This window comes from Leptinotarsa decemlineata, unplaced genomic scaffold, assembly GCF_025532065.1.
Source record: "Leptinotarsa decemlineata unplaced genomic scaffold, Ldec_3_MD MMD2_tig00026340_RagTag_RagTag, whole genome shotgun sequence".
NCBI classification, from domain to species: domain Eukaryota; kingdom Metazoa; phylum Arthropoda; class Insecta; order Coleoptera; family Chrysomelidae; genus Leptinotarsa; species Leptinotarsa decemlineata.
In genome coordinates this window covers 13,948,398-13,960,589 of record NW_027412694.1, presented here as the reverse complement: position 1 = coordinate 13,960,589, position 12,192 = coordinate 13,948,398, and the positions used below count along the sequence as shown (strand labels likewise).

The window sequence follows — 12,192 nt, the reverse complement described above, 5'->3', positions numbered from 1 at the left end:
CAAGTTAGCGTCAACAGGAGATGACTAAGACTAAATCTTATAGCTTTGTAAATCGTTCAATATGCATCTAGACAAATCATTACTTTAAATAATGAGGGTCATTACGTTAATATCTAGTATTGTGTTATTTGTCACTTGAGTGATACCTAAACTTAAGAAATCAAAAACATCCCTTTGTTCGCACTGCATCCAAATTCTACTCATCAAAACATTACTAAAAGTTACAGATCTGTTAGTCAGTCTAGCATACTACTCTCATCTATTTGATGGGCAGTTTTTTTTACCAATTGGCAGTTATCAGTAAACTTTAGCATATAAGTCTAAATCTATTTTCCATAAAAAAAATTTGGTACATTTTGTCGTTTTCAAATTAACCTACAAGAATTTTATTTTGTGATATAAGTAGATTATGAGTTTTGGAAACGAAAGGTTTTGGCTTTCTACGTCTCCATCTTTATACAAAAAAAAAATGTGGGGAAACTTCCAAAGAAAGGAAAAAAACCAATCAACTTCAAATAAAATCTACTACCTACCTGCTGCAACTGTCTCTCAATGCGCATTTTGATAACCAAGTTAGCGTCAACAGGAGATGACTAAGACTAAATCTTATAGCTTTGTAAATCGTTCAATATGCATCTAGACAAATCATTACTTTAAATAATGAGGGTCATTACGTTAATATCTTGTATTGTGTTATTTGTCACTTGAGTGATACCTAAACTTGGATATCAAAAACATCCCTTTGGCCGCACTGCTTCCAAATTCTACTCATCAAAACGTTACTAAATGTTACAGATCTGTTAGTCAGTCTAGCATACTACTCTCATCTATTTGATGGGCAGATTTTTTTACCAATTGGCAGTTATCAGTAAACTTTAGCCTATAAGTCTAAATCTATTTTCCATAAAAAAAATTTGGTACATTTTGTCTTTTTCAAATTAACCTACAAGAATTTTATTTTGTGATATAAGTAGATTATGATTTTTGGAAAGGAAAGGTTTTGGCTTTCTACGTCTCCATCTTTATACAAAAAAAAAGTGGGGAAACTTCCAAAGAAAGGAAAAAATCCAATCAACTTCAAATAAAATCTTTACAAAGTTGTGTAGATCGTGCAACAGATTAATTTTCAGACACAAACTGGAGGAGAAAGCCATCCTGCAACAACTACTTTCATATGAACATTACGATCTATTGATTCAAAATGATTTTTTTCTTCAACTTTTTTTCTCGACTTTCACAAAATAAACAGCTCTATTTCATTTTCAGGTCCTAGTTCACGGCATAAAAACAGAGACGATGACGACGACGACGCTGAAAGCTACTGCTCCACTTGTTCCTCCAGTTCTTCAAGTGACGATTTGGACTACCAGTTACCACCGAGAAGGGCATATGGTGGCGTGAGAATCTCCTACGTTCCTAACGACGCGCTTGCCATTGCAAGAAGAAGACAAGCAACTATCCAAAAATCGCCAAGCAAAAAAGGAATGCCTATGGACGATAAAGACAAGAACTGTGTCATATCGTGATTACTGGCCAGAATAAATATTTGTTGCCTTCCAAAATATAAACGATTTGCCAAATAGTAAATGTACTGCAATATATTCAGGGTATCGTGTTGTTTAATGGATCGATTTGCCTTGACATTCACTAGAGCCGTGTGTGTGTGTTAACTTTAAAAGAGAAAATAATATTTTTCCTCAAATTGTATAATTATTCACTACGTGACATTTTTTTAAGCTATGATCAATATTTTCATGTATCTGCTTGCTATCAGACAGCAAAAATTTTAATTTCTGTGATGTAAGAAAATATTAATCTTCTACTTCATTGTGTTCAGATATTTCATTTAAAATAAATTTAATAGGAATAAAAAATTTATACTTTTTATTATACAAGATTTTGTTTGTGTATTGTTTAAACAATTAGATAAACAAACTCTTAGGAAAAACATAAGTTCCTTCAAGTAATTTTTGATTCATGATTATGATGTTAGGAAAAAACCAATATGTGTATTTTCTTCATAATTATGGATACAATAATATAACATGATTATCCCGTTGTCTTGCCTCTGAGTGTTTAATAAACTATTCATTTCTCTCAAGTGCATATAACGTGCATAACTGATTTCACAATGATCAGTATGTTTACTGATATATTCAACAAGATGTAAATAATTTTATGGATGGATTTGTATCTTTGAATAGGTATCAAAGAAAATTTTTCTTCCTTATATAAGTCAGTATAGACAGCATGAAATAAGGTAGTAATGAAAGAAAAAACTAAAAGAACCTCTGGCACATAATGAAATCAATACTGCACTATTCTCACATACCAGAATTGCAACAATTTTTTTAAAAGAAGTATTATTTTTATATCGTATTCGGCAATATCTAGCAATTTATGAGTTGAGATTCCATATTTATGAAATTCATGGGTTATTTGACTACCCTAAAATGGAAGCCTGAATATTGAAATTCATTATCATCCAATGATGAAGGTAGATGGGAAAGTATTTTTAATCTACACTTGATGAATAATTATTAATTAATTGGTGAAACGACACTACCATATTGTCTTTTTAAATTCTTAACTATCACTATAGTTCAGAATATATATTTCCTTGAAAAGTGAATCGAAACTATCTTCATCATCATAAATCATCTTTCCAATAGGATCGAAGTTGTTCTGATAAAATCTAATACTGGGCTTGATAAGTAGAATTTGAAACCTCTGGCTTGAAAACCGTTTTCCCACACAAAAACAAAAATACTGTCTCACGACGCATGTTTTGTTAACCAAGTTAACATCAGCAGGAGGTCACCAAGTCTCCTGATACTTTTCAGGAATGTAATTGATATAATGCCTATAATAATTTCACTTATATCGATGAAGACATACTTATGAACTCATTTCTCTCAATATATGATTATTGGACGTATCAGAAGGCCATTTCTAAAGTTGTCAGAAACTGACAACTTTAGAAAAATGTTTCTACTGCAAATCAAAGGGACATTATCTATTACATTTTCAAGAAGCAGTTTGATTCCAGGTTATCTATATTATTGGAGTTGAACTTTTGCCATTCAATTGTATAACATGTTCAGTATGTGTCCGTTAAATCTGATTCATAAGTGCATACAATTTAAAGCACTGCAAATTAAGTATTTCAATAATGATCGTTTCAAAGCATAATTTGCAGATTGGGTAAATGTACGCCTGTATGCATTGGGTCTTATATAAAATTGATTAATGAACCTCATATCGTAATTGATATAACCTACACATAGACAAAAATGTTTATTATGTCAAATATTATTTTATTTCTAATGTCTTATTAGGTGAAAGTAATTTTTCTTTATTGGAACTTTAAAGTTGGAAAAGTCCATGAATCATGTATTGATTGTTCATAAACTTAATTGAAAACAAACCTCTTTTGACATTGAATTGACTCCACACAGCTCTAGATACATTATGCTTTAAAAACTAAGTTAAATTTTTGTATATTCGTGTTTTATATAACTCTGTACAAAGCAGTTTTTTTAATCATATTGTGTAAACTGTAGTCATATGTAAATTATCTATTTATAAAATTGAAATAATTATTGTTTTTAATTTTGTATATTGTAAATAATTTTGGTTTTTAATAAATGTATGAAATGAAATTATTTGTTGATAATTTCACAATAAGAAACACAACAACATAGAAAAAAATGTAATTCTTAAGAGTCAACACCACCTATTTTTTTCTTTTTTGTTTTCTTTTTTGCAACTTCTGTTCTTTCTTCTTTGTTTTCCTTACTCCTACTTTTATGGACCTTCTTCTGTTGAACTGATATAATCTCATCATCTTCGTCTAACTTCTGGCTAGTTTTTCTTTTTTTTGTTTTACCTTCAGTGACCACTTCCATCTGTTCAAAAATCTCTTCAAACTCTTCATCAACTTTCTCTGGTATATCCGTAGGTTCCTCTTTAACAATAGGTTTCATTAACAACTTGGTAAGACTTTGTTTCATATACACCTGAAAAAGTCGAGTTTTAATCAAAAATATTTCCACTAAAATTGGTGAAGAACACAAATTAGAATCCAAGAACCAAGTTCAGAGAAAGTGGCAAGCCATACACACGTGTTTCGGGCTTTTGGCCCATCATCAGTATGGTGCAGCCATTGTGAGGATGGGCAACACTTGGTTACCAAAAGAAAGAAATACAAATGCACTGAGCCACCATCAGGAGCCAGCCAACACCAAACCGTTATTTTAACACCTCCACACGTTTCGATCACCAAGTGATCATCTTCAGAACAGTGCATCACACAGAAGTTGATAATTGGACATGGCACTCAAGAAAGTGGCAAACCATAGACACGTGTTTCACAGGTAGCTATAGCTACCTCCGTGGTGATTTTGATAGTTTTCTTGTAAACACAAGATCTATTAACTGAAACCACAAGTGTGCGGTGGCTCCGTGCACTTTCTTTTGGTAACCAAGTGTTGCCCATCCTTACACTTGGCTGCACCATACTGATATGGACCAAAAATCCGAAACAGGTTATTGGACAAAGCACTCAAAGGAACGTGGGCAAACCGCAGATACGTGTTTCTGGCTATTTAGACAACACTTGGTTGCAAAAAAGGGGTCAAACAAGCAAGCTGATTCATCATCAGGGGCCAACTGCCCACCTTCCTATGAGTGCTTTGTCTAATAACCTTTTTTTCATTGATAATACCATCTCACTCAATATCCCTCTATCTTTTTTTATTTATCTTGGACCCGGATGTCACGCAGGTTGCTATAGCTGCACCCATGACGAAGTTGGGAGTTAGTCCTTGTAATCACAAGGTCTTACAACAATGACACAAAATCGCAGTTGGCCCCTGATGATGAATCCGCTTGCTTGTTTGACCCCTTTCTTGCAACCAAGTGTTGTCTATCCTTTACACTTGGCTGTACCGTACTGACGAAGGCTGAATAAATAGCCCGAAACACGTGTCTGCGGTTTGCCCACCTTCCTATGAGTGCTTTGTCAAGTAACCTTTTTTCCATATATATATATATATATATATATATATATATATATATATATATATATATATATATGTATATATATACATATATATATATATATATATATATATATATATATATATATATATATATATATATATATATATATATATATATATATATATGGAAAAAAGCGTCAATCAACCGACAACTGCTGCTTGATTGGTCAAACCACCAACACTGACATAAAAACTTGGCAAGTCGACTTGGGTGTCACACCAATAGGTGGTTCCACTTATGTTTCGCTTGCGTTTACGCAGCTATTTTTATCAAGTACTTTCTTGGTTTTTTCTCATTTTCTCTTCAATCGAGGACCGCCTGCCCGGTACTGACAATGCCCAATAGGCTGAAACAGCTGTATACCGGTGACTCTTAAATTGAAATCAATATGGGAATGATCAAAGAGTACTTATCTATTTATTTTTTGATTTTCATGGAATTATTTTCCAGCAGCTTGACTGCATTGACCTTTCTAGATTTCATATCATTTCTAGAAACATGTGGATTCGTTTTCCGATGGCATTTCAGGTTAGCTTACCAAATTTCTGCTACCGCAGTTGTCAGTTGATTGGTCAAACCACCAACACTGACATAAAAACTTGGCAAGTCGACTTGGGTGTCACACCAATAGGTGGTTCCACTTATGTTTCGCTTGCGTTTACGCAGCTATTTTTATCAAGTACTTTCTTGGTTTTTTCTCATTTTGTCTTCAATCGAGGACCGCCTGCCCGGTACTGACAATGCCCAATAGGCTGAAACAGCTGTATACCGGTGACTCTTAAATTGAAATCAATATGGGAATGATCAAAGAGTACTTATCTATTTATTTTTTGATTTTCATGGAATTATTTTCCAGCAGCTTGACTGCATTAACCTTTCTAGATTTCATATCATTTCTAGAAACATGTGGATTCGTTTTCCGATGGCATTTCAGGTTAGCTTCCCAAATTTCTGCTACCGCAGTTGTCAGTTGATTGGTCAAACCACCAACACTGACATAAAAACTTGGCAAGTTGACTTGGGTGTCACAGCAATAGGTGTTTCCACTTATGTTTCGCTTGCGTTTACGCAGCTATTTTTATCAAGTACTTTCTTGGTTTTTTCTCATTTTGTCTTCAATCGAGGACCGCCTACCCGGTACTGACGATGCCCAATAGGCTGAAACAGCTGTATACCGGTGGCTCTTAAATTGAAATCAATATGGGAATGATCAAAGAGTACTTATCTATTAATTGTATATATATATATATATATATATATATATATATATATATATATATATATATATATATATATATATAGTGTGTGACCCACTTGAAAGCGGGAAACTTCTTTAAAAAAAAGAGGGTGGTATTCTGTACCATTTTCTTCCTTATATTGACACAACGTAATGAGTGATTGTCAATAAATACATTTTGTATTGTATCTAGTATTTTCAAAAATAACTATATTCACAGTTCAAATGGGAAGAATATGAGAGATTTTCAGTTAAGTTACGGCTGTTTTGTTGAATCATCAAAGTGTATGTTGTTTGTTTTTTTTCGTTAACCAGCTATCGCATCCCTACGAATGAAAACCTTCAGAAGTCAAAAGTTGTGCGAGCTAAGGACGAACGAGGTCTTACCTTTCAACGTGTGATTTCTAACACGTCTGAATTGATAGCTTTACCCCTTTGAAACTAATGAAACTAATAAAAGCAGATGCTTTTTTATCTCACCTTGTGTATCAACTCCTTATTATCTAAATTATGTATCCTCAAATATCTATCCAAACTAGTTGTAGCAACGTAGGGCTCTACAGGATCACATGCAATACTTGTAACACTTCCGGTGAATGAGGTAAACGTCTTCACGCATTTTCCTGCTTTCATATCTAGTAATTGCATATATCCCCTTGTTGTTCCCACTAAACACTGCCTGAAATTAATAAAAAATATCTTAAATGGGAAAATTCAATTTTAAATTCAAAACAGAGTTATTCATCAGCATCTTATTACCTTTCTCTATGTGTGGAAGATATACAAGTATAACTAGCCTTCTTTTCTAAAAACTTGACAACTGGTCTTCTTTGAACTCGATCATCATACAATAACACATGGCCTTCTTTAGTGCAACAGGCACTCAGGTGAGGGCTTTCATTGAAAAAAGAAATGCCTCGAACTGATGTTGGAATAGGAAGGTCAAGGTAATCATGCCCAAGCTAACAAAGAAGTCATAAAAAAATTATTTTCATTACAAAAATTCATAAGTACATCTATACTAATATAAATGTGAAAATTTATGAGGATGTGTGTATGTATGTATGTTAGTAGCTCTTTCTCACGCCTAAAAGACTGAACATTTAGAAGAGTTTAAAACTCAATCTTCTAGAATGTTTAGAAATTGATAGATCCAGGAATTCGGGTAATTTACTGAATGATCAATTAGAATTGAATAACACCCCATTACTAAATATTTTTTCAAATATTGAAACTGGGACACAAGCTCAGGTAATTTAATTCATTACAAACTTAGGTGAAAATCAGGTACTTGAAATGTAGGAACTTCAAATTGTAAAATTAGGTATGTTAAGCATTGAATATGTAGAATATAGTAAGACACGCTTGAAGAAGCCATTGTATGATGAAACACGTATTGTGTTTTGTAAAATTGTTTAGTGAAGATCTCACAATAAAGTGTTTCTTGTGTTAGTTATGGATTTTCATCAAGTATCGGCCAATTCCATCATACATGTTACAATAGATAAAATGTGATAGATTTATCGAGTCAGACAACATTTTTTTTGTTTTAAAGTTCATTTCGTTTGATAGGTCTGCATCAATCATATCATTAGCTCATTCAATTTCGACCTTTTATTATGATTCAACCTGTAGGAAAGTCATTCGAATCGAATATAAAGGAACAATTTATCACTCGTCCAAAAATGATCAACTCATGAGCAATCAATCACGATTTAGACCAGAATATTCAAGTGAATCTTCATTCCAGTAAACCTCAGGTAAAACTAAAGATTGTATGTGTATCAAATATTACTACACCAAATGTTCCAAACAGTGCATCACATGTATGTGTATTATTGATACCTGATCGTAAACAGAAGATCTGTTTTAAAAAATCTAAACCATCAGACATTGGTATCGATTCAGAATTGCAAGGAAGTGTCTTAGAACCTTATTTTATTTTGTACTTGAATTATATTGAACCATTAATCGACTGTGAGTTTATCAACCTTTTTGCTGATATGTTAGCATGCAGCAATGTGAGTATAAAAACAGCTACTCAAAAAATAAATGTAATTTTAACTGACATCAATAAATATCTCAAAATTAAAAATTCGAAACTGACATGTGTCCAAAACACAAGTTATGATAGTTGCCATTTTATTTGATATAGAAAACAATAATTTCACTATAAATAAATAGTGGATCATTTGAAATAGTTTCAAATGTAAAATATTTCAGTTTTCAACTAGATACATTTTCATCATCTGATAATTTGAAATATTAAGATAAAAAATTATAGAGAAAGGAATAGGAATCTTGTCCGTTGATCAAGAATCTGGAGTCAAAATGTGGAGCTACAATGCAGTCATATAAAATGGCACCTTCTATCACATACTGTAGACCTTAATTCATCTATCTTCAAGGTAGTCAGTCACACAATAGTTTGGTTTACCAAACCCAAACCATTTTTGTAATGATGTTCCAAATGACATTTTCACTTCACTAGAGGTTATGTTATTATTTGCTGGGGAAGTCCAAATCCAAAAATGCTAAATTTGTGGTCATAATTCGTAAATTTAACCTAACTACCTCAAAAAACAAAAATAACACTTTTTTTTTTGAATGATACTTTCTGTTGATGATTACATCCCGAAACGAGTTCACACGTTGTGCTAGTTCCAAGCAGAGTACTGCATTTCTGGTATTTAGGAAAAGTACTTGTTATGAATTTACTTTACACCAGAGGTTTCACTTTTACCTTATATGTACAAATTCTATAAAAAATTACATGGAAATACACACAATTGTTCATTCATTACAGAAATCTATTTTAGATAATTCTTACTTCATTATTTGATGGCACATGTCACATGTGTTGACACTTGCAATAACTTTTTTCCTTTTGGATGATCGTACCTATCAACAAAGTAGAGCGAAGTGCAATGTTTTGACTTCAGGTTCGTGACCAGCAGACAAGAATAGGTATGTCCAATTGAAAAACTGTTTTCAAAGCATGTGTTCACCACAATTATATGTTTCATTTACTCAAGTCTATGTTTGACATCGTTAATAGGACTGATTATACAATTCAAATTGTTATATGTGTTTGTTCACCAATTCTTAACTGTTTCATTCACTACTGTTATTTATAAATATAGTTGTATATTAGGATAATTACCTAATAAAGATCTGTGTTTTCATATTACACTTACCGATTTAGCTTTGAAAATACATTGTTGTGTATTTAAATCCCACAGTTTGAAGTCATTATGCTCTCCCCCAGTTCCAATGATGTTTTCTCGTGACTTATTGTGAACTGCAGTATCAAGCGAACCCTTTTCATCAAAAGAAATTTCAAAAGTAACATTCTTTCGGTCGTTCCATTTATTAACCACCCCATCAGACTTAACAACCATAAGATAGTCATCGATACATTCTAGTCCAACGACAGGCCCTTTTCCTTTCAACCAAGTTAAATCTTGAACTTTCTTGTTCTCTTTTGAGTCGTAAATGGTTACATTACTATTGTCATAACCAATGACTATTTCACTGGGGTTTCTTCCAAAAACAAGAGCCGTAACTTGAGATCCAGTTCCAGGGTTTGCACTGTTAATGTGATTGGGTTTGTCAGTTGTAGCTGAAAGATCGTATTGATTGTTGAAAATATCTCAAATTCAAATTATAACACTTACAAAGTAAAAATCCCCGCACTGTACCTACATAAACTGTGAGTTTGTTCATATCCATTTTTAAATGGAAAGTGTAAAATAATTCATTAATAAATCATATCAATTTCATGTGAACTTCAAATGAATGTTTACGAATGGGCAGGTTAGTTACGTTAGGTTATGTTAGGTTATCTTCTTCTAGTTTTTTCGCAATCGATAGTGAACGACCTTTCAGTTTTTAGCAACTAGTCTTAAAGATTATTAAGTGTGAACCAGGCTCAGGTTTATATTTTCTACGGTATTACGAGTGATGACGGTACTGACTAGGCACTGTTTTAATATATTTGAACTTGATAATGGGGTAAATTTTCGTTATTTGGACACCCGGCGATTTTGAAAAAAATTTTTGACTGTACTTATGTATTTTGATGCGTAGATTACGAATCCGAAAGAAAAAAGCGGCGCTCTCTCTTATTTAAAAAGTTACGGCCCTTCAAAGTTCAGAAAAGGGCAACTTTTCAGCCTTCTTTTTCACTAAATAAACCATTTTTTAAAAACACAAGCATTTATTCACTAGGTCACCTTTACACCTTATTCCTCCTTCTTTAACACTTTTCACTTCAATAATCAACATTTTTCTTATAAAAATATTAAAAAATGTACGGAGCTGCTTTTTGGTTACATATCACTGTATTTTACGTTTTTAAGGTTAATGATATGGTTGGTACGACTGATGCAGTCCATATTCCTGAAGTAATTCAAATGTTTTTTACCTTCATTCTTTAGATCGTAAATTGGTTTTTGGTGGTGTATTACGAATTTGAAATAGTAGGCGACGGCAAATACCAACCGCTTTTTTCTGAAATGTCACTAGTAACTAACCTAAAAATAGAATAATGTCACCAGGAGAAGCATTCGTTTTTAAATTAAGTTTTTCATAAGAAAAATGTTGATTATTGAAGTGAAAAGTGTTAAAGAAGGAGGAATAAGGTGTAAAGGTGACCTAGTGAATAAATGCTTGTGTTTTTGAATAGTTTATTTAGTGAAAAAGAAGGCTGAAAAGTTGCCCTTTTCTGAACTTTGAAGGGCCGTAACTTTTTAAATAAGGGAGAGCGCCGCTTTTTTCTTTCGGATTCGTAATCTACGCATCAAAATACGTAAGTACAGTCAAACATTTTTTTCAAAATCGCCGGGTGTCCACATAACGAAAATTTACCATAATGGTACTGGAAACTGACAATTCAATTGAAACTATTAGTTTTGCACTCTCGCAGGCGGATGTAACCAAATAATAAGAAGTCGAAAGCAAGGCTATGGTTCCAAAACCGATTATTTGGCAATTAACGACGACTACTTTTCAAGCTGAGAAAATAATAAGTGGGTGGTTTCAGAAGTTTTGTCTGATTTTATGAATCGACTTTGGAGTGTAATACCTCATTGAATACTTATTCAATTCAATCGAAGTAAGATTCCTTTAAATCAGTGTACTTTTGCCAACGTAACACAAGTCTATTGATGCCATTAGCAATGAAATAGGGTGCTCGGTATTCGACAAAAATTGACGAAGGTCGTTTTCACCTGATCCTGATTGGCGAAGGTTCTACTGGTGAGAAAGTTATCGAAGTGCTTGAAGAGATGGTAGTCTGGGGAGTATGGTGGGTAGGACAGAACTTCGACCCTGAATTTGTTTAATTTTTTGACGGTACATTTCGTCTATTTCCTCACGATGGGACTCTACAGTGATGGTTTGGCCCGGTTGCAGAAAGTTATGATATATCACACCAGCCGCTGACAACAACCATACACTAGCTATGGCCTTTTTTGGTGAAGTTTTGACTTTGAGAAGTGCCTGGGTGGCTCATCGGCGCCCAATCATTGTCCTGAACATCTTCTGTCATCGTAGAGATCTAATTTTCATCACAGGTGACAATTCAATGCAAAAAAGAATTGTTTTGGTTGTACAAAAACAAAGAAGAACAGACCTCGCAACGTGACAATTTATGTCGATCGCATAAATCGTGTGGCACCCACTTTCCGAGTTATATGACCTTTCCAATACGTTTCAAACCATCAAAAACCGCATGGCAGCTGACGCCCAGTTTTTTCGCCATTCCAAGCACCGTTTGTGATGGGTCAGTCTCCACCAGGGTCCTCAAATACTCGTCCTGGATTACTGTAAGTTGACCACTTCAGGGCTCCTCTTGAAGCTGAATTCTTCGGAACAAAATTTCGCAAACC

At 33.4% G+C, this 12,192-nt stretch overlaps 2 protein-coding genes across 5 annotated transcripts in view; one reads left to right on the top strand and one right to left on the bottom strand.

Moving 5' to 3' along the window:
* esn (espinas) overlaps positions 1 to 3,904 on the top strand; it is a 569,590-nt gene extending 565,686 nt beyond the window's left edge. For all 4 annotated transcript variants that reach the window (XM_074183601.1, XM_023155900.2, XM_074183602.1 and 1 more), the window contains one exon: positions 1,267 to 3,904. In XM_074183601.1, the coding sequence (XP_074039702.1) occupies positions 1,267 to 1,526 (260 nt within the window). In that variant the 3' untranslated portion in view covers positions 1,527 to 3,904. The remainder of the gene's footprint in view (positions 1 to 1,266) is intronic.
* On the bottom strand, positions 3,698 to 10,143 carry l(2)k09848 (WD repeat domain 74 lethal (2) k09848). The gene is made up of 5 exons (XM_074183605.1): positions 9,979 to 10,143; positions 9,499 to 9,923; positions 7,061 to 7,263; positions 6,782 to 6,980; positions 3,698 to 4,019 (listed from the first exon to the last, which is right to left on the bottom strand). Exons 1-5 carry the CDS (start codon positions 10,031 to 10,033, stop codon positions 3,720 to 3,722), a joined length of 1,182 nt encoding a protein of 393 aa, XP_074039706.1. The 5' UTR covers positions 10,034 to 10,143; the 3' UTR covers positions 3,698 to 3,719.
* Between the last annotated feature and the right edge of the window lie 2,049 nt (positions 10,144 to 12,192).